At 44.7% G+C, this 22,944-nt stretch overlaps 1 protein-coding gene across 4 annotated transcripts in view; it reads right to left on the bottom strand.

Moving 5' to 3' along the window:
* Nucleotides 1-9,895: 9,895 nt before the first annotated feature.
* Nucleotides 9,896-22,944, bottom strand: part of CHST10 (carbohydrate sulfotransferase 10) — a 30,099-nt gene continuing 17,050 nt past the window's right edge. For 3 of the 4 annotated variants that reach the window (XM_042931987.1, XM_042931986.1, XM_042931988.1), the window contains 4 exons: nucleotides 21,395-21,486; nucleotides 15,722-15,956; nucleotides 13,472-13,577; nucleotides 9,896-11,753 (listed from right to left, as the gene is read on the bottom strand). In XM_042931987.1, the coding sequence (XP_042787921.1) occupies nucleotides 11,216-11,753; nucleotides 13,472-13,577; nucleotides 15,722-15,956; nucleotides 21,395-21,486 (971 nt within the window). In that variant the 3' untranslated portion in view covers nucleotides 9,896-11,215. Of the gene's footprint in view, nucleotides 11,754-13,471; nucleotides 13,578-15,721; nucleotides 15,957-20,997; nucleotides 21,127-21,394; nucleotides 21,487-22,944 lie in introns of those variants that run through there. The other variant, XM_042931989.1, reaches the window with a different exon arrangement.

Genomic DNA, 22,944 nt, shown 5'->3' with positions numbered 1-22,944 from the left:
AGTAGGCTAAGAAGAAATTAAAGACATAAAACAATCATACCTATTCTGCATTGTCTTCATTTACAGCTGTTTCTGAAAGGGCCCTGTACCCACTTCTTGGATTCCCTCACTATACACCCCCCTGCTCTTTACTCAGGGCATTAAAGGACTGTACCCACCAAGGACTCCCCAGGTGACTGTATGCACATGAGGGTTCCCACCTACATTTTTTAAAGCCACCTTCCATTAAAACTGGGAAGGCAAAATCAACAGGATGTTGTGGCATCCCTGCACAGAAGATAATGATCTTAGGTGATAAAGGTCGAAGGTTGTCAATAAAATGTGTACATGCTCACAGGGGAAGCAAAACACCAGTCAATGTATGGAGCACAGAGCTTTTAAAGAAGGAAAACCTCAGTGAACACATGAAAGTAAAGTATACATTTCATATCTGTTTGCCAAGAATTGAAGCTGTAGGCTTACTGAAATGAACCTAAATTACACATAGATACGGATATATATGTATAGATGGGTATAGATAGGCACACGTGCACATACATACAAAACCACATACAGAGAAAGCTTTTACTGCATGTCTTAATTTTACTGTTTGCTGGGCTCTTGCTAAGCAGGAAAGCCTTTCTGTAGAATAATTAATTTACCTGCAAGTTTGAGCACTTGTTGAATAGAAAAACTGCTCACAAATGCCACATGCCTAACCGTTGTTTGGTTTTAGTTACCTGGGTTTTGTAGATGTTAATGAGTGTGCAATTCTTGACAGGCATGGGGAAAGATTTCTTTTTCTGAAACTCACACCAAAGCCTTGAGAGTTCAGGCAGAGGCAGGCTGAGGTCTCTACTGGAGACTGTCAATTTCTTCGCTGCAGGTGAAGACAGTCCTTCACAAGCAGAACGACTGCTCTGGGCCCACAGTATGTCCTCATTCCTTTCAGAATAAGACACAGAGTTAGCATGATTTGCCCCAACTATAAGTGGGACAAGTAGGGGAAAACCATGGTGAAATCATATGAAGACCAAAACAAGGGGTTCCAGATTTAAAACTAACCAGTACCACCATCCCCAACAACAACAACAACAACAAAATCTCTGCATGCTTTAGCATCTTGTACTAGGAATTACCTCCCCAGAAGGGAAGCTTTCCACTGTTTGTTTTTAGAGCTTACCATTTAATGAAAAAGACAGGATTTCTATTTCCATGGCTCAGAGATTTTCAGTGATCCCTCTGTAGACTTGGTTTGATCTCCTATTCTCTACATGCTCTTTAGTAGAGAAAATCCACCCATGTACATCCTGGGCCTAATTTCTGTACATCAGTGTTTTGTACTGTCACCACTGTAGCTACTTAGAATATCTTAGTGAACTTCCTGCTTACATGAAGAGAACCTAGGTTTAGCAGGTATTAGAATAGGAAACAGTGCCCCCTGGAGGAAGACAGTGAAACAAAGCTGGAAGAAAAACTGCCAGTGCAAGACAACCAGTGAATAAGGGGTGGCCCTAAAGCTCCCTTAATTTGTGCAGCTCTTCTTTGATGTTCCCAACTGTGAAATGGGTATTCTCACATCAATTTTCCTGTTCATCTTCTTATACTTGAAAGTGTATATAATACCATGAAGATCAGAGGTCCTTGACATTTTCCTCCTAAAGGAACCACTTTCAATTTATCCAAAACTTTATGTGTTCCTATATCTGGCTATTTTCAAAATCAGTAAGAGATACCATCAATGGGAAAATTGTGAAACATGAGGAAATTGATTAATCATGGGGTTTCATGCATATATATTGGGGAAGAAGGCAATGGGCTGTCACTTCTTTCTGTTATAGAGATTAGAGGTCCTGGGGTTTCCCAGACTCCCTGGCTTAGGCAGAGGTGACCATGCCTTTCTATGGGGTGGTCCCTGGCCTAGAAGTCCACTGGTTTTGGTCACAATTGTCTAATATCTACCGACTCACTGGAGACTAAAGGATACACCACCGCTATTTTTATTATTATCCTTCTGGTTTCCACATAGTTACTCTGAGCAATATGCTTATGGCTAATTCTTTAGTTTTATTCTCTATGTAACATAGGGTTGGTATTATTATTATTATTTTGCCCTTTAAATACTTCCCTAAAGTCATAACATTGGTTTCTTTTGTTTTTTTTTTTTGGAGGGGGGGGTTGGTAAAAAACCCCCAAAAAACAAAAAACAAACAAAAAAACCCCCAACCAACTGGCCAATGAAAGCTATCTACAGCCAGCAATTCCATGGTTAGGAATATACCCAAGAGAAATTAAAACATGTCTACACAAAGTATTGTATGCAAATGTTCATATTAACATTTTAAATCCTCATTTATAAGAGCTAAATGCTTTAAACAATCCAAATATCAATGAAATGGTAAATAAACAAAATGTGGTATTTCCATAGGATGGAATACCATTCAGCAGTAAAAAGGGACTAAATATTGAGACATGTGACAATATGGATGAACCTGAAAGGCTATGTTAAAGGAAAGAAGCCATACTCAAGAGTTTATGTATCATATGATTCCATTTATGGAAAATTTCTGGTAAGGGCAAAACTATAGAGACAAAGATCAGTGGTTGCTTGGGGCTGAAGGTGGGCAGAGTGATTGATCTCAAACAGGCATGCAGGATTTTTTTGGGTGATGGATGTGTTCTAAAACTAGATTGTAATAGTTGCATAACTACCTTCATTTATTAAAAATCATCAAACTGTGGACTTAAAATAGGCAAAGTTGGGGCGCCTGGGTGACTCAGTCAGTTAAGCGTCCGACTTCGGCTCAGGTCATGATCTCACAGTTCGTGAGTTCGAGCCCCGCGTCGGGCTCTGTGCTGACAGCTCAGAGCCTGGAGCCTGCTTCACATTCTGTGTCTCCCTCTCTCTCTGCCCCTTCCCTGCTCATGCTGTGTCTCTCTCTGTCTCAAAAATAAATAAACATTAAAAAAAAATTAAAAAAAATAGGCAAAGTTGATGGCTTGTAAATTATAACTCATGCTGAAATACAAAAACCCCAAATTAAAAAAGAAAACATCATCTCTAGCTTCATGAAGACTGTATCCTTAAAAAAATATTCTGATAATTAAACTTCATGGCTATTGAGTTATTGACCTTAGGAATTTATTTTTGGCATGCTAGCATAAGTCATTCATGCCAAAATTTAGGTGGCAAAAGAACACCATTTTTTAGGGTACATCAGCTAGGATTCTGCCTAAATGGAGGTGAGGGGTGCAAGTTGAGAATGGCAGGTACTACAGAGCCCCATGGAAAGCAGCAAGGTCTAGAGTGGAAGAAGGCTGGGACTCAGGAAAGGTGGCTAATGCTACTTCATTATTCCCATCTGTAACCCAGGTATGGAAGTTGAGAATAAATCTTTGGGTTTGGCGTTCTGAAAAATGCAGGGTTCAGAGCCCAGCTCAGGGTCTGAGCAACATGAAGTCAGGGGGTCAGCCACAGAGCTGCAGGAGTCCTGGCTGGAACAGCAAGAAATTAGGGGGATTCTAGGCTTATGTTGACTTTGTATCCCAGTGTCAACATTATAGTCTGTTATTGGGATATAAATAAATGTACTATTCATGCAGGGACATGGCTCATAGTTATGAATTTAGAAAATGTAGCTCTTGTATTGGTACAAACCAAAGGATTTGCGAACCAGAAGCTTCAAATGTATTTCTCATATAAGGGATTATAGAAAGAAAGCAAAAGAAATACTCTTTCCTTACCACCTTGATTTTCAGAGTTTTTTGTGAAGACCTCGAAGCAACAGTGATTTTTTAATAAGTATTCTCATCCAGCCAAAAAACACCATTGTAACCTCTGTGATACAGCCAGATGTTATTACCAGGAACAATGTTGGGACAGGAGGCTCTAATTCCTTTCTGCCTGTACTCAGCACTCTCAGGTTCATCTTGGAGGTGTTATCCACCTCTCTTTCTTAAAGCTTCTGGCCATAAAGGAGCTTATCTGGGCCTTTAGATGGGCCTCTAGATCTTAAGGTGGAGCAGAGCCAAGTTACCTGGCTCCAGACAAGATTCTCTCATGTTATTTTGGTGGGGGGCATGGGGGATAGAGAGAGAAAAGGTGCAAGTGAGCAAGGGGCAGAGAGAGAAAGAGAGAGAGAGAGAAGGAGAGAAGCAGGGCTCACCCTAAGCGGGCCTCATGTTTACCCAAAGAGGGTTTCAAGCTTACCCAGAGTGGCACTGGAACTCACCCAATGCAGGATTTGAACTCGACATACATTTAGAAATTGGCAACTGTGTGTGTATGTGTATGTGCTTTCATTTAGCATCCCTGCCTTCAAGCTCTGGGTCAGGGCAGGTGGGAAGTAGAAAAGATGCTCATGGGTCTTTGCAATGGGGGTGTAGAGACGGCTTCAGTCTCTACTGACTCTTGGCTTCAGCTCAGGTCATGATCCCAGAGTCGTGGGATGGAGCCCCACATCAGCCTCTGCACTGAGTGTGGAGCCTGTTTAAAATTCTCTCTCTTTCTCTCTCTTTCTGTCTGCCCCTCTCCCCTGTTTGTACTTTCTCTCTCTTAAAAAAAAAAAAAAAGTCCCTGCCTGCCCTTGAAGGTCACATCACATGGTCTTGGTTGGGGCAGGGGAGGTGGGGTAAAGGAGAGTAGAAAATGTAAGGAGGTGTATCTATTTAAAAAATTCTTTCTGGAGTGCCTGGCTGGCTCAGTCAAGGGAACATATGATGACTCCATCTTGGGGTTGTAAATTCAAGCCCTATGTTGGGTGTAGAGAATACTAAAATCTTAAAAAAAAAAAAAAAAGTTCTTTACAATTACAGATAACCTAATGCTTCCTTACAGGATGATCAGGATTTAGCTTTATTTAATCCAATATTTTTTTGGCAATCACTGCAAGCCCCCAAAGACTAGCAGGAGAATGATGGCCTAGTTTATCCAACTTGACATGTTAGAGGTGTGATAAGGCTGTTTTTCCTAGACACTGTACTTGGCTCTGTAATTAATTGATAGTGTGCACTGTGAAGAGAGGAGAAATGGATTGAAGTTAAGGAGTGAGGATTTTCTTGGTTCTGCTACTATTTGTACGATCTTTATATTCTAAGTGTGTTGTTGTATAACACATACAGTTTTATCCACTCTGCCAATCTCTTTTAATTCGTGGATTTTGACCATTCACATTTAAAGTTATTATTGATGTAATTGGGTTAATGTCATGTTTATAACTTTCCTTTCACTGTACTTGTTCTTTTTCTTTTGTTTGCTTTCTATTGTTTTGAACATTTTATCTGATTCCATTTTATCTCTTCTCTTAGATTATCAATTACATTTTAGGTTTTTTTTTTTGAAAAATTTTTTTAACGTTTATTTATTTTTGAGACAGAGAGAGACAGAGCATGAACGGGGGAGGGGCAGAGAGAGAGGGAGACACAGAATTGGAAGCAGGCTCCAGGCTCTGAGCCATCAGCCCAGAGCCTGACGCAGGGCTCGAACTCACGGACCGCGAGATCGTGACCTGTGCTGAAGTCGGATGGTTAACCGACTGAGCCACCCAGGCGCCCCACAATTACATTTTATATTGTTTAGCAGTTGCCCTCGAATTTGCATATACATGTACAACTAATCTAAATCCACTTTTTTTTTTTTAAATTAACCTTCAGATAGCCCCATACTGCTTCAGATGTAGTGCCCAGTCTACTGATTAGCTCTCCAAAAGCATTCTTAGTTGGTTTCATTGTTGTGGATTTCCAGCATTTTCTTTGGATTTTTCTTAGAGTCTCTATCTCTTCACTTACATTATCCATCTGCTTGTCATGGTGTCTACTTTTTTAATAGAGCACTCAACATATTAATCAGTCAATTTAAATTCCTTGTTTGATAATTCCAACATTTCTGTCATAGCTGAATCTGGTTCTGATGTTCTTCAGATTGTGGGTTTTTTTCTTGTCTTTTAGCATGACTTGCAATTTTTTGTTAAAATTCCAGACATAATGTTATCTGGTAATTGGACCTGAGGTAAAAGGCTTTTGGTGTGAGTGAGGATTTATGTTAATCTGGCTAGGTGTTGGACTGCATTTAATATTTTTTTGTAACTGTAGGGGCCAGAGGCTTCAGCTCCCTCTAATGTCCTTGCTTCGGCGTCCTCTACTGTTTTGGGGCTTCCCTAAGAAGTCCTCCTCAGAGTGTGTGCCTTGCTCTTTCTGCTCTTTCAACTGTAACTCAATTATATTTAATACCTGTTGATGTGGTGGCAAAGTGTGTGTGGGGAAGTATTCTATCATTTAATTTTTTAATGTTTATTTATTTTTGAGAGAGAGAGAGAGTACGAGCAGGGGACGGGCAGAGAGAGAGGGAGACACAGAATCTGCAGCAGGCTCCACGCTCTTAGCTGTCAGCACAGAGCCTGACACGGGGCTCAAACCCATGAACTGTGAGATCATGACCTGAGCCAAAGTCAGACACTTAACCGACTGAGCCACCCAGGTGCCCTGAAGCATTCTATAATTTTAATTATTAAATCCCAGTCTTTTACTGGACTTGTGTCTCTCGGGTGTGACCTTCACAGGGGATTCTTAACATTTTTATTATTCTTGTTGCCCCTGGAGTAAAGATAGGAAGGCATGGGGGTGGAGGGCAGGAACTGGGTAAATGTTCCTCTCCCATGTGGGACAAGCCTCTGGTACAGTCTTTTCCCCTAGAAAGTAGTCCTTTCTTATGGAGAATGTCTGGGCATATCTCAAAATGATCACCTTTCTCTTCCACCTGCCAGAACCAACAGGAGATGTTTCTTGACTCTACCATAAGAAACTGGTGGGGTTCCTGGAGGTAAACCCTTGAAAACCTAGAAAAACCACTGTGCATGCAGCCTCCAGGAGTTTCTTATTCTCAAGCCAGCCTACACTCAGCACCCAATATTTGTCAAAATTACCATCTGAGTGATCCCACCAGTTTATGGCTTCAGTAGCTTCCACTCTAGGTGAGCAGATCTTAGCTGGGAATCTCTGTAATCACCCTTGTCTCCAGATTTCAGCACACAGTTTGTCTTGCAATCTCAATTCTCTGATGAGTACAAGAAAAGGCATTACTTTTCAGGGTTTGGTTTTTTTTTTCTAATTTTTTTGTTTTGTTTGTTTTGTTGTAAGGACAGGAGTGATAACTTCCAAGCTCTTTACACACTGGATCTGCCCAGAAGTCTAGTTTTATGATCTTGCACAAGTTAACTTCTCTGAGGCCATTTCTCCCTGTATGACATGGAGACAACAAACCTTTTAGGCCTACTTTGTGTCATTATTTACATTAAAATGCTTTATAAATGGTAAAGCACTATAGTTACATAGGGGTTATTAATACCAATTTGCCAACATCCACCACAAATTTGTGGAGCTGTCACTAGGAAATATCTATTAAGCCAGGAATAACATTTCCTAGCTCCCTTGAAATTGCCCTGTGCCAAAACAATGAAGTAGGGGGGACGTGTACCAATTCCACAACTGGTCCATAATAATGTCCCCAGTGCTCCTCCATGCTTTTTATCCTTCTCCTAGAAGCAGAGGACAAGACCCTGGAAATGAAGGAACCATAAGATGGAAAAATCTCTGCCTACAAGGAACAGACTTGTTGGGTTGTTATGTGTGCAAGAAAAATCATTTTATTGTCTTAGGTCACTGAAATCTTGGTATTTGTCATAACAGCTAATGTTATCCTATATAATAAAGAAATTGATACCTTGATATTGGGGCTACAGTTACATAAACCTAAAATACATGAGAATAGTTTAGGGACTGTGTGGCAAAAAAAAAAAAAAAAAAAAAAAAGACTGGAAGGATTGAGACTAGGGTCATGCTGTGGTGCAGTAATGAGTAAAACTGGCACCTGTGATATGGATGACATAGAGAAAACAGAGACTGTCCTGTCACAAAAATTGAGTGTTTACAGATTCGAGACAATAAGAAATAAGACTGTCAAAGACCTGAAGCAAAGGACCATTAAGATTTGTCAGGTAAACAAAGGGACTCAGCCTTGAGGAAAATAAAGATTATGGATGTGATATTTTCATCCAAACCTTGTTTAAGATGGCTTTAGGATAACTACTGACAGGGAGATTGTCTTGGGGGCAAGGAAGCAAAGATATAATTCCTGCTCTCTATACCTTCCCTGATCCTCCCCATGTACCTGCCACTTCCACCAGACTGTCCCCACTTACCTGGGGGGCCTGTGCAGCCCTGTTCCAGAACTTCCCAACCTCTACTCTTTTGAGAGCCTACTATACCAGGTTCAGTTCTGGAACCCCATAATCCTGGTGCAGGGCTTGGAAAATATACCTTGAACAACTTAAACTTCATCCAATAGGTGGCAAGGCTTGCTTCCTCTCACGCAGCTGCCATCTTTATTATTCCCCTGTTCTAATCCAGGTTTCTGCTGTGTCCTGCTTCTGAAGATTCCGGCTGAACAGGCCATGCTGGGGTTTAGAGGGGGGGAAGCAGGGTATGGTTAGGGTGAGGTGTCAAATGTGGGGGATGGGAGACCAACATCCCCGGGAACCTGCGGGGACCCCTCCCTGGTCTGAGGCTCTTCCTCTGAGGAACCTCTGAGTTACAGGCTGAGTCCCTTGCATGTGGTAATCTGCCGGATTTCTGTGCAGTTAGCCACCATGAAAATCAAATTTCATCTCGACTCTAGACACATCACTATAATGGTTTTCAGGGCTAAGACCAATAAAACTACAAAGTGTTTAGAGAGAAATCCAATAAGAGAAAGTAATTGAAGATAAAAGCCTATTAAATCAACCTACTATGATTAAATTTTTAAATTTAGGTATTGCCCTCCCTGTTTTAAGACCACTTCTGGGAGACACAGTGGCTTCTTGTTTAACTCCAGGCTTAATGTTACTGCTGTGTTCTCACCTAGACGTTTCCCAGGGGCTGCCTTCTGGCCCCCCCTCCCCCGTCTCTGCTCCCAGGGCAGTGGTGGCACCACTCTGGCCTGGCCCCGCCCCTGGCCCCACCCTACAAGCATCCTGGCCTGCCCAGCCCTGCCCCACAAGGGCAACTGACCCCGTCCCGCCCACTGCAGTAGTGACTGGCGGAAGAGGACCTGGCTGATTGGGACTTCTGAGGAAGGAGGTCCCGAGCAAGAGCTGGGCGCTGCCTGGAAGGACGCAACCAGGTTTGCCCCAGGATGCTTCTGTAAAGCCCTCTCTGAGCAGCAGTGTAGGGAAAAACTGCTTCAGGAGACAGGGGCATGGGCACCTGCTCTAGGCCTGGAAGGGGAGGCAGTGGGCTCTGGAGGTGAGAGGAAGTCAGATGGCCTCAGTAGGGGGGGGGGGGGGGGGAGTGGGGCCTGCAGGGTCAGTAGCCCCAGAGGGTAGGGATGGTTGTGGGAGTGCAGGTTTTGGACATACTGTGAAATGCCCAGGAGATGCTGTGGTAATGGTCTCCACCTGTTTGGCAAAATATGTTAGGAAAATGAACCAAATGCTAGAGAAAAATGACCTAAATCTAAATGCCAGAAGTGGGGGATGGCACCCAGGTGTCCAACCTTTTGTTTAAGAAAGAAAACGTTATCTTTTTAAATTAGGACTAACTTTAAGGCCTTAAATTCATACATTACTATTCACACTATAACGTTTCAAATAGAAAAGAGGTAATCAGCTCATTAGGTATGAAATGACTTTAACAAGACTTTGCTAAAACTTTACAGAAAAATAACTCCTGTTACACCCTTTGTGTTTCAGTTGAGGATGAAAGGCTACCACACTGCCTGTCATCAATGTTGCCAATGGTCACACTTTAGCCGTGCTTCCCTTCCACAGTCCTGTCCCTAGCAGCCATCTAAGCAGGCCTGAGCTGCCTATCACTGTCACCAGGTCTCAAGGACCATGTGTGGCCATGGAGCACCTCCCCTGGAACCGCAGCACATGTTAGATTTGGCACATATTTTTTATTTTCTTTTACTTTCACATTTACAAACTCAGGAAGCCATTTTGAGAGAGGGAAGGTTGAGGCTGCCTGGAAGAAAAGCAGGGTTCATGGGCACTGTGCAGAGTCGGGCACTTAGGACTTTTCACAGGGAAACTATCCTAAATCTCAAGAGCCCTCATTGTCAGTTGACATCTGAAATAGTAGCTGTGGCTTGCTCCTCCGTGCCTGGAAGATGTGTTACTGGAGGCTGCCTTGGCCCAGGATTTTATTGCTGGTGAACTTGAGTATCCAACTTATAGTTCAGGATGATGGCATTATCAGAAATGGGTCCAGTGATGAGCATTTTGCAGAGATGAAAGGAAACAGCAATGTGTAAACTGCACTGATTCTGCAGTGCTGGCAAGTTTCCCACACTTGCCTCTGGTCCCGGAGGGGGGCCCTAGAGATGGGTGTTGTCCATCAGGATGGGACAAAGAGGATGGACATGCTCAAATCCACAGCAGCTGGAGTGCCAAAACCTAAGCAGCTCTCCCTTCCCCCATGCTATGTGCCCTATAAGGCCCCCAGAGATGTTCCCTTTCTCAGATGGAAAGAATGTATAGTCCCCTCACTTTCCAAAGTTGTATCTCTTGGGCTGAGTGAGACAAGTGTTTGGCAGGCAGTTCAGAAATATGGACTAGAAGTACATAGGCACAGATCTTGGAAAGATGAACTGCTGAAAAGTACCTTTGGGTCACCTCTGAATTTCACAGGAACAAGAGAGTCATGGAAAAACGGTTTGCCTGTGATTATAGCAGCGCTAGGACGAAAGCCAGAGGTGTAATTTTATTACTCAGATTTGATCCTGCATCAGCCCCATGTGACTTCTGCGGACCATTAGCTTCTCCCTCTCTCCTAAAAGTGCTGGGTGCTAGTCTTGCAACCCTCCAGTGACAGGCGGGACCCCACCCTTCAGGGAGCTGTGTATCTGCCTCTTCCACAACTGAAGGAAATGGAAATGACTCCTACACCATGTAATTTTTCTTCCCAGACTGTCAGACTACAAATGTTTAGTCCCTTTCCCCTTCTGAGGAGAGCGAAGGCCTTATGGCATTGACAGGGGAGAGGACCGAGGGGGAAGCTGCCAGGGCCCTCAGTGCACCTTATGTCCAAACTAAGTCATAACGGTTAGGGTCCAGCTTCATTGGCCGAGGCATGCACAGGTCCATGGGGGACTGCGGCATCTCCAGTAGGAATGGAATGGAGGACGTGTCATTTCTGTGCCCACATCTCCCACCTGGTTAGCCTCTGGTCTAACAAAGATGTGAATTCACAGTTCTACACATTAGTTTAGCAAAAAGTCTGGTTTCTGATACCCAAAGAGCTTAAAGTCCCCTTCAAAACGTGCATACAGGCGCCGGATATCTCGTTTGCTGATGCCCAGAAAGTAGCGCTCCACCTTGGTTCTGTTATACACGGTAATGCCCGGAGGGATGGTGGGGTAAGATACCAGGTGGTCTATGCCAGCTTCTTTTAAGATGTATGGGGCATCATCCTCCAGGGTCTCGTGGTGACCGATCACACTGTACTTTATCTCACAGGGTGCACACAGTTCAACGTACGTCACCCAGTGAATGATGTGGTCCCCAAACTGAAGGTCCAGCCATCTGTGGTTTGGATCACCCAGGTAACGTACAAAATCTTCAAACTGGATGCCCCTGGTCTCTGTCCGGTTCCTCCTATATTTCCTAATGATGCCAGGGGCAATCTCATGCCTGTACCAAGGCTCAAAGCGGGGATTGTGAACAAATTTATCCTTAAATGCAGAAATCAGCCTTTCGAAGGGATCTCTTACGATAAAAAACTTGAAGTATGTTTTCAAGCTAAGGAAGGAAATGAAGATAAACAAGCAGTTAGGTCAATGCTGTTGATGGTAACCAGGGCAAGGTGGGAAAGGGGAGGGTCCCTGCTGCAGCCGCCGCCACCATGTCTAGAACGCACTCCTGTGAGGAGTAAGTGACATGCACTTCTGAATCCACTCAGCCACCTTTGGAAGCAGATCTTGCTACTGACCCATCTTACGGTGAGGAAGTGGGGGCTCAGAAACCATAACTGTCCCAGGCCACAGGACTCCTCATCCGAGAAGGTCACTGTGAAGACATCTATTTATCTGAATAGATATTCGAATATTCCAAAACTTCAAGGACATTTAAAAGTCTTGTTGGGCAGAGAACTGATAAGGCCAGGAACCCTGAGTGAGATAGGAATAGCGGAGGCCAGAGAAAGTTACTTTAGGGTCCATCTGTATAAGTCAATTCACAACTGCCAGGGGAAGGACAGCCAGAGCAGGGGACAGGTAAGAGAAGTGGGGAACAAGGCTGCAGGCTCCAGCTGGCAGGAAGGCGGCCCAGGGGAGCTGCCAATAGTGACGGGGGTGGTGCAGTGGTGGCAGCATGATGGGCCTGTAATGGTGCTGATGGAACAATGACGACATCAGCCACTGAGGTAATTATGGTGCTTACTCCATGCAGGAAACTGCGCTCAGTGCTCTGCACACTTGAACTCCTCTTTTCTCACAAAAGCTCCCATGAGATCAGTGCTTAGGAGGATAGCAAGACACCCTTACCCAGGAGGCTCTCTGATCTGGCATTTAACACCTGCATTCTACAGGTTTTGTGCAAACTGGGAAGACCAAACAATGCCAGAAGCAATGAAAATCAAGTGGCTGAAAAGTAAGGGAGGTCAGAGTTCATTTGGTGCCCTGACATTTATTTGCTGCTTACACATTCTGATTCCTTTTAAGCTTTGTTTTATGGGGTCATTTCTTGGCTAATGAAAAGAAATTTAAAAAAAAAAATTTTTTTAATGTTTATTTACTTTTGAGAGAGAGAGCAAGCACAAGTGGGGGGGGGGGGGGAGAGAGAGAGAGAGAGAGAGAGAGAGAGAGAGAGAGAGAGAGAGACAGCATCCAAAACAAGGCTCCAGGCTCGAACTCCCGAACCATGAGATCATGACCTGAGCTGAATTTGGACGTTTAACTGACGGAGCCACCCAGGTGCCCCTAAAAAGAAATTTTCAATTTACTAGCTAAGTGATTTTTAAAATGCCCAGTCTCCATCCTTGCTGTGGTCAGTGAGGTCTGTCTCTCTCTGCCTATGTCAGGTCCATCCCCCACCCCTCTCCTTAGGGCAGCTACGACAGAAGCAGGTGTAATACCTTTGGAAGAAAATGAAAAACTAAGTGGGAATCCCCTGTAATGCAAATCCCTTTCCTGTGACATAAAGGTTCTATTAAGTAAGGAATCCATAAAATTTAACAGGACCAAAGCAGAACAAAGACAACTACTCATTTCTACTAAGAAAATTGTGTAACCTTTGTTTTAATGGACCGCAGGAAGGTAAGAGTGGAGAAAACATTGTGAAATTCTCATAAAGGTTTGTGACTTTAAATGCACTGAACTCTGAGCATATGCTCAGTGGCCTCTCGCCCAAGTAAACCAAAAGCCCCCAGTAGTCCTCAGAGCAGTTTGATACGCATGGTAAGGAGGGAACTGGGCCTTGGATTTTACAAAAATCCCCCTCCCCTTAGGAACCTCTCCTACCGCTTCTGAATTTCTGCATCACTGAAGGAAGAGAGACGAGGGAGGCCATTCTTCTCGTGGTCATGAACCACATTTTCAGGGATCTCCTCAATGGAAGGAAAGGCCCCTGGTAAGGAAACAAGGGAGTACAGGTTGGCCACCCCAGTGCTACCTGTAAAGGAGGATGCATGGTTTCTTAACTTGGGCCCCATGTTCCCCACAAGTCCATCCCCTAAATCTCAGTTTAGGTCTTTGAATTCCAACTGCTGTGCCAAGAGGAGAGAGTGAAGAAAAGCTTCTGGTAATCCATAAGCCAATAGATAAGTTGGGGGTGGGGGGATAAGGGGAGGGACACTGCCAATACCTACTCCTGGCAGCACACCTAAATTAGGTTAAATCTGACATGTAAAAAAGATCCCTGTATGCATACAGAATTCTTAAAACAAGCAATACTCATTCTACTCTGAAACTGCGGGGGAAAAGCCAGAGGAGTGGCACTGTGAAACATACTGGTGCCTGAGGCCCTGTCGGGGGCCGGGGTGGGGAGCCCATTACTCCCAATGGGCTTGGCTCTCCCAGTCCCACATCCCCAGGCCTAAGGTGGTTCCTAGGCAACCTCACCATGTCCCAGACTGGCAAGTGGCAAAGCTGACTGGTGCTAGGAAAACCTGGCCACTGTTGTGGGAGCAGTGTGATATATCTGAAGCAAAGGACAAGGAGGACAAGGAGGGTTTAAGAAGGCAGAGCAGAAACCCTGGGTACACTCCGTCCTCAGCTGGTGGACTGAGTAGGTTTTTCATTCTTTTCTCTATTTAGCCAAATGGAAACAAAATGTCATTATCCATGAAGGTTCCAGCCAGGCCTCTGCAAACCTTCCATCCTTATTTGTGTTAATCCTCTTGTGTTGGAGTCCAGCAGGGAAGGATCTCTGTCGGGCCATCTAGGCAGTGGCCACTGCCTTGTCTGTTTGACTTATACCTTCTCCAGATATGTAAGTGCCAGTCCAGAACTCTGCGCAAAGTGCTATGGATGACCATAAAATGAGCAAGATGAACGTCTGCTCTTGAGGGGACAATGAAAGAACCAGCTCTGAGGATGTGTGCCGGGACCTGCTCAAGTACTTGTCCCCATGCAGGTGTCTCCAGGGACCACTGAAGACAGCCACCGGAACCATCCTCTATTTTATGGCCTGGCAAACCTGCCTCCATTTTTATCCTGCCCTTGTAAATTGGTGTTTACTTCTTTAAAGTCTGATGCTTTACACTTGTGCTGGCAGATTTGTGAGACATTTGTGTAATTATTGTTTTAAATTTGATTTGTAACCTCAATCTTTGATGTCAAAAATCAAACATTCTGACGACTCAAGAAGCACATTAAACACTATAAAATGAAGCAAGTGTCTCCCTTTTCTCCCCCAAACAACCATGAAAAGGCCAAATGACCCACAACTCTGAGGACAGCAGGAGATGTGAGCTAGAGGACAGAGACCCCAGGGCCACCTCCCACAGTGCTCTGAGGGCTGATTCCTGGTCCTGGAATGATTTCCTTTTGAAGCTGAATTTAACAGAGCCCATATTTATCTTGGACCTACTCAAGGTAATTGGAGTTTAAACAAACATATCTGAAGAGAATTGTGAGTAATCAAAACCTGTAATGTATGAGGTCACTTTTCAATGATCTAATTTGTTCCCAAATAAAGATCCGATTTCCTAAAGCAAGTCAATTGAATCCTCTGACTATGGAAGCTCAGTGTAAAATGGAGATGCTTTCTTTCTACCCAAGCGGCACAGAACACCTAATCTGTGGGTGAAGGGGGCAGCCCTCCCAGGCATGGGTGCAGGCCCTCCCACTACAGAGGGACAGCTGGGAGGGCAGTGAGTGTGGAGCCTCGACTTATCAGGACAGAACTAGCAACAGATGAGAAGCAAGGCAACGCATCTGAAGAGAAGAAAAGGGGTCAACCTGGGGGTAGGCAGGCTGCCTGAGACAGGGATTCCACTGTGGAAAGTGAGGAGATTCTGGCCGTGGGCAGGGCCCTTTGAAAACCTCAGTATCTAAAACTTTTAAACCACCAACTTTTAAAGTACAACTTCAACAGGGAAAACAACAGAGAACTGACTACAAGGTTAGAAGCCCCTCCAGGACAACTGTCCCTTCCCTTAGCTCCTTACTGCAGTCCTCCTCCGTCTCCCCTGCCCAGGCCACAGTGCCCCTCCCCAGGCAAACCCTGCTGTCCACTGACCACACACATCCACCAGGCGCTGCACGCACCGTTTAACACGATCAGCACCTTCTTCCACTGGGTGTTGCCCACTTTAGGAGTCTGGCAGAAAAGAATCTTGTGCTTGTCACAGACAAATATCCGGTCCAGGACAAACTTGGATACTGCAGTGTGTGAGAGATTCTTCAGGGCTTCATCCCTGCAGACATTTCTGATGAGTTCCAGGCGCTCCATATAGACCAGGGGTTGAACAAGCCGGCTGTCTGAAAGCACTTTCCCGGTCGGCTGCAAGTAACAAGGAGGCAAAAGAGGCACAAGGGCCTTGTTAATAGAAAATAGAAGCCACCGGGGAGGCCCTGCCCCCTGACCTCATAGGAAGAGCAGAGCTCTGTAGGTACCATTCACTTTCACGGGATTCAGGCTACATGGATGTGCCAGACCAAAGCTCAGCAGAGACATGAAGATGCTTCTTCCTCCTCAGCTTGCACAGACCTAGGAGGCAGCAGTGGGTGAGCCGCCGGACACTTGGCTGATGGCAAGCATTGTGGCCCATAGCTTCTTGGACAAGCAGGGTACTTTGCATTCAGGGATCTTAGTGAAGGCCAGTTTCTGCCCCCTTCCTGCTCCCTAGCACTTCCTTCCACTCAATTCTGAGTGTACGTATGTGATCTGTACCTAAGGACCAGTCATCAACACACGTGCTGGCTGTTTGGAAGACCCTCTGGTATACTGGTAAAACAGTTTAATTAAAATTCATGATTAAATTATTAACTAAATTAACTCAGTGTGTTTTAAAAATGCAAAAGCCATTATTCCACCTCCTCCGTGACAAGCACGCGGTTAAGCTTCCCTGTACTGTGGTTTAAGTAAAGGGGACGAGTTCTGCGCGGTAGCGGTGTCAGCTGTACCCGAGGCGTGGACACTGCGGGCAGGTGTCAGGGCACGTCCTCCCACCCGGTGAATACATCCGCGTGAGCATGGGTCCAGAGATCCCCCCGGCTGCCGGGAAAGCGGGCCTGGGAGCAAGCGGAAGTGGGCGCACTGGCAGCCTACGACCAGCCCAGGACCACGGGAACCGCTGCGGGCACGGCCTCCGGCTGGGCCTCTGAGGTTGGGGTGCAAGCTGCACCAGGACGCTGTGGCTGTTGTTTTTTTTATCATATGCCGTCTGGATTCGGAAGCGTTTGTTTTGTTCACCTCCGAGTTATCTGAAGTAGGTCTCTCAGTAGTTTCTCCTCTCAGAAACAGTATCATTCCCAGTCTGTGTGTAGCTAGGACAGTTCCTCTGTAGCCTTCACACACAGAGTGTGTCTTCAGGGTGAAAACCGTCCCTAGGACACCTCAGGCTGGCACCGACGGCTGCAGGGAGGTGCACGTGCGGCCCACCTGACTGCCACTCTTTGCAGGCAACCCATTTTTAATACCTGGGTGCCTGTAGGATTTTTTTTCTGTCATGTTCCAGCACGTTACAAATTTTGCCATCAGCGTGGGTCTCACGGCTGATTTGCCTGGAAGGCAGGGAGCCATCTGTAATCCTGTTCAGAAAATGTCTTTTTTTCCTCAGGACACGGGGGCAGGGATTAGGCCCATGTGCAACAGAGGGAGAAAGTCATTTTAGGTTAGGAGCCCTAGGTTAGGAGGTGGGCAGGGGTTTTGGGATCAGACTTCGCCCCACAGCTCACATGGATCTTCCCACTAGGTGGGAGGACTCCTTCCAGCAGAAACTAGTGCTGATGTGTGCTCCACCATTTGCTCACAGCGGCTACACTTCCCACACTACTCACACCACTAGGGTGCAGAGCCCGCCCCCTCTCCTTCAACGCAGGTTAAGACACATAACCATGTGCTTGACATTCAGGAAATGTAGTTTTACACCATACAGGTGTTATACCTCAATGAATGTTTTTAAAAAAGGAAACATAATAAAACTTCTGATAGTGACTGAAGAGAGCCACGGATTGTGATGGACCGTAGCTGATGTTTTTTCCTTTTAATGCTGGCTATTTCCTTAAAATACAAAATGAACATAACTTACTTCTTCATAAAAAAGATGAATTAAAACTATTGCCTGGTGGGGGGGAGCACCTATAAAGACTTCTAAGAGGTTCTAGAAAACTGGTCCAAGTCCTCTGTGGTTGGGTTTCTACCACATCTGGGTTACTTTATGTATCCAAAGGTAGCTCTACAAACATAGCACATTTTTGTCTTTCTTCAGCATGATCTTCACTAACTAAAAGCCACAACTCTGCCAGATCCCCCTGAATTTCTTTGCAGGGCTGGCCTGTCCCTTTCTTACCAGCTATGAACCCTTTTCTTCTTTCCTTCCTCCCCTTTTCTACAGAATGACAACCACTATTTCTAGACACTTCCTGAATTGGCCACAGGGCCTTTCCACTGCCCAATAAATCAGATATGAGTCAGTATGGTTGGCAAGGAAAGCAGACGCAAAATGGGTTCATTTGACTTTCCTTCTTAAGAGCAAGTGGACTTAAAAAAACAAAAAAGATGAAAAAGCTCAAGTTCCAAATTATGACATACACTTTTGGGGACCGCTTTAGAACCTAACAGAATATCTATAACAGAAAATGGCTTTTGTTAACACTCGATTCAAAATTCTACTGCTCCGTCACTCAGGAGAGTCAACTGTTTGACGAGTATTTATCGAGTCTTTACTCTGTGTTTGGCTGGTTTCAGTGTTCTGTGGAGACACGGGGAAAGCCTCAGCTGAGTAAGAATATATGGCACTGTCCATGTACATGAGGGTGTACATGCCCTGAGTGTGTGTTGGGGGGTAGGAGATGAGGAAGACAGAGCAGGCAGAGGGAATATGCCAGCAGTTCAGTGACACCCTGTCCTCAGTGACTTATTACCCCCTCCCTGTTCACATCACGGTAGAATGTCTGCCCACAGAGATCTCCTGACTTCCCAAGAAGCATTCTGAAAGGAAGTTCTGAATAAAGAGTCTGTTTCTGCCAACCCCACTCCTTTGGCCACCTCCACTGTGGCTCTTTTCCTCAGCATTTTGAAATGTTTCTGTTGCTGTTTATTGTCTATTCATTCCTTTTAAGTTACACAGAACTTCTTCCAAGAATTCAAATCAGATGGTCCCCTAAATTAACTTTATTGAATGGACCAAAATGGCCTTTTATCTGTTAAAATGCACTAGGTTTCCAAAGCAATCATTTATGAGGCTGCTGTAACAACGAGTCCTCCCCTGGGACTAAGTCAGGTGTAAAATGGGGGAGAGAGATATAGCCTTCCAAAACACATGAGAACACACTGGAAAGACTGTAACTGAGGATTCCACCCCACCACACCAGTTCTCTGCTTTCCCTCATGGATCTGCCATAACCAAACTCCCTGACATCCCTTCTCACAGGTTTGACTGAATTTCCTGGGTTTCCCTGGTGAAGGGAAGAGTGTCTTGGGAATTCCTAATGGCTACTTCTTGAGGTCAAGACATTCTAGAAGTGAGAGCGGGCACCTGCAGACTTACCCAGCTCTGATCCTTCCCAGGGACCTGTCTTCCTCCCTAGGGAGCACGGGCACGAGCCCACCCCCCTGGCCTTTGCCTTCGTGCTTTCATAAATGGAGTCTAATTTAACCTCATTCCCTCCCTGACCCCAACTCTTGCTTACTTATCGACACAGTCTCTGTCTCCTCTCCTCACTCTATTCCAATTGCTTTAAACCTCAGATCTAACCTGGATCACGGATGACACTCAAGACCAATGCATCGCAGGGCAGCACCTCCAAACAAGTTCTCAAGAAACTGCAGAAAATCTTCCTCCTTTTCAAATTTGCTTTTCTTCAAGCTTAAGCATTAAATATAAAGGAAGACAACTGCTCATTCAATGGAGCTTATGGACTGGCATGGTTTTCTGTTTTCTTCCTTTGCAACTATACTAAACCAATTTTAATGACTGACATTATTTTCCATTCAAATATTCAGCTATATTTAGCACAAAATAAACGTTCTTTTGCAGTTTTTAAAAATTGGAAGTATAACCAACATACAACATCGTATTAGTTTCAGGTGTACAAAATATTCACTCGACAACTGTGCAAAATAAACTCTTAAAGGTGAGCTACACAACCTGATCACCTTTAGAAGTCACCTTTCTTTTGGGAAGACATTGCTGAGTTTAACATAATAACTCTTGGTCTCAGAGCACTGAGTCTGACCACTGTTCCCCACTCCCTCACACCCCTTGATGCGAGAAAGTGCAGGGGACAGGGGACATGTAGCTGAAAGTCCCCGCCCACTACCTGCTGTCCCTGATACACTGGCTCTGTTCCTTGAGCCTCACACTTTCCAAATGCAAAATGAGAATAAAAATACTTATGGCTCAGAGGGCTGTTTTTGAGGACGGGTAAGATTAAAACTCAGTAAAGTCTTCTGTGAATTGCAGGGCATGTTCTGGTGCAGTATTTCCAACCACAATTAGTCGTGCAGGCCAACAGCCTTTGCAGGAAGTGTGTTCCTCTGTCCCCTAAGAGTGCCACACCCCAGGATGGTCACTTTTGTTCTTTTCAAGTCACAGCATCCTACCAGCACCCTGGTCTCAGAGCACTGCATTTCTCTTGTGAAACTCTTACCCCACCTCTGTGTCATTACTGATGCCAGTAACTAAACATTTATTTCCTTACCCCCTTCTATTAAGGCCACTCTCCTATTTCCTTCAGGTTTCTCTGGTTTCCTGTCTCTGTGGTCCATCCACTCTCTTCCCTTGCCCTGGAAATGCCTCAACCTAAAAGCAACATTCCAGGTCTGCTTCAGGGAGTTCTGCAGACCGGACGAATCAATCAGTGTCCTACAACCTGCAAACTCCAAAAGTACTTCACTCTAACCAGGTGCACACTTTCTAGACTTTGTCAGGTTCTAATCTGTTGTCCTTCTTGTGCAAATCAAGGACAGGAACTGTCTCCTTCTCTATGGTTAAATTCTGGGCTGATAAATGTCTTCTAGCTCGGTCTACCCATTTCATTTCTTTTGGCATAACTGCAAACCAAACCACGGAATGGGTGTTAGGAAGTAAGAGGGGATCTCAAGAGTATGCTCCTCATCTTGGCTGGGGAACGATTAGGAAGTTTTGTGTAAAAGGAGCTTGAGGAGAAAGACCTGGGAGTCAGAATGTCAAGCAAGAAGAGTGCTGAGTAGAAGTCGGCAGCCTTGGGCTCTGCCACTAATGCCCAGATGATTCGGGATGATTAGCCTTTTCCCTAAACTCGGTTCTCTTATCCATAGTGCTTGGAGGGGAGATTAGCTGCTCCTTGGTCCAATACCCCCTCCTAACTTTAAAGTTCCAGGATTCTGGGTCAGAGACCTTTTCCCATTGTCTTGGTTTTCTCCTGATCTTGCCCAACATCCTCCATTCCCCCGCCAAGGCTCCTTCTCAGCTGGTCAGGAATTCAACACAATCAACATTTACAGAGGATCCATGATGTACAAAGCACTGTGAGGAACATAAAAATAGATGTGACCATGCCACCTCCAAAGAGAAGCTAAAAAAGATGAGCAGAAAGGTGCAGAAGTAACAGAAGTCACAACTATGAAGCAGAAAGTGATGGTTAGAGGAAACCAGCTGACATGAGCAGAGGGGAGGCTAGTCCCCATGCGACAAGGGGACCCAATGGGGCCACAGCAGGTGGAAAGAAGACACCACAGTGAAACTGGAGAGAAGCAGCTCTGCTCCTCATTGCCCTCTGCCTTGCTGTGCCCACCTTCAGTTCCTCAGGAAAGTGCTTCTCTCCGGGTAACTTCCCCACATCTGGCACGGCTGTCAGCAACAGAAATTCCTGTTTCGCACTGTATGCTAGGAGACAGAGAGGTTAAAGCATATTCTTATGGAGGAACAGACACACACATCAGCGAGACAGAACAGAGGCCCCACAAAGAGGCCCCCACAAATATGCCAACTGACATTGGACACAAGTACAAAATCAGTTAGGTGGAGGAAAGGCCTTTCAACAAACGATGCTCCGGCAACTGGACATCTATAGACCAAAAAAATGAACCTTTCCCTGAACCTCACACTTTACTCGAGAATGAATGCAAAATGGATCAGCAATTAAATGTAATAAAACTTTGAAGAAAACATAGGAGAAAATCTTTGGAAAACCTGATAAACTGACTCTCACCGAAAAAACTTTTGCTCTGCAAAACCCCTATGAAGGGGATGGAAAGACAAGCTACATACTGGGGGCAGATATTTGCGGATCAAATATCTGACGATGGACTAGTATCTGGAATATGTAAAGAATTCTCAAAACTCTGCAGACCAAAAAAAAAAAAATCCAATTAGAAAATGGGTAAGACATGAACTGGCATTTTACTGAAGAGGATCTACAAATGGCAAATAAACACATGAAGAGCTACTCAAGGTCATTAGCCAGCAGGCAAATACAAATGAAAACCACAATGAGATACCACTACAGACCTATCAAAATGGCTAAAATAAAAAATAGTGAAAACTCCAAATGATAATGAGGCCGTAGAGACACTGACTAATTTACATGGCTGGTGGGAATGTAAAATGGCATAGGAACTCTAGAAAACAGTTTGGCAGTTTCTTTAGAAACTAAGCACGGTGCTTGGGTGACTCAGTTGGTTGAGCATCCAACTCTTAATTTCGGCTCAGGTCACGATTTCATGGTTGTGGGATCAAGCCCCAAGTCAGACTCCACACTGGGCATGGAGCCTGCTTAATACTCTCTCTCTCTCCCTTTGCTCCTCCCTACCCCTAAAACAAAAAAACAAAAAAACAAAAAAAAAAAAAAAAGAGAGAGAGAGAGAAAGAAAAACAAAAAACCTAGGCATTTAACTACCATGTGACCTAGCAATCGCATTCGTGGGCATTTATCCCAGAGAAATGAAGATTTATATCCACACAAAAACCTATATACAAATGTTTATAGAAACTTCATTTGTAAAGCCCCAAAATGGAAAAAAACCCAGATGTCCTTCAACAGGTATATGGATAACAAACAGTGGTGCATCCATACCATGGAATATAACTCGTCAATAAAAAGGAACAAAGTATTGATACACCCAATTAAAGTTGGATGAATCTCCAGAAAATTATGTTGAATAAAAAAAAGCTAAAACCAAAAGGTCACATACTGTACATAACATTCTTAAATTATGGAGAATAGATTAGTGGTTTTCAAGGGGGGTGGGGGCCAGGGATGGGAGACAGGGAGAGGGAGGGATGTGTGGCTATAAAATGGCAACTCAGGGATCCTTGTGGTGATGGCGATTTCTGCATCTTGAC

Source organism: Panthera leo, chromosome A3 (genome assembly GCF_018350215.1).
Source record: "Panthera leo isolate Ple1 chromosome A3, P.leo_Ple1_pat1.1, whole genome shotgun sequence".
Lineage (NCBI taxonomy): Eukaryota > Metazoa > Chordata > Mammalia > Carnivora > Felidae > Panthera > Panthera leo.
This window is presented reverse-complemented; position numbering and strand designations above follow the sequence as displayed.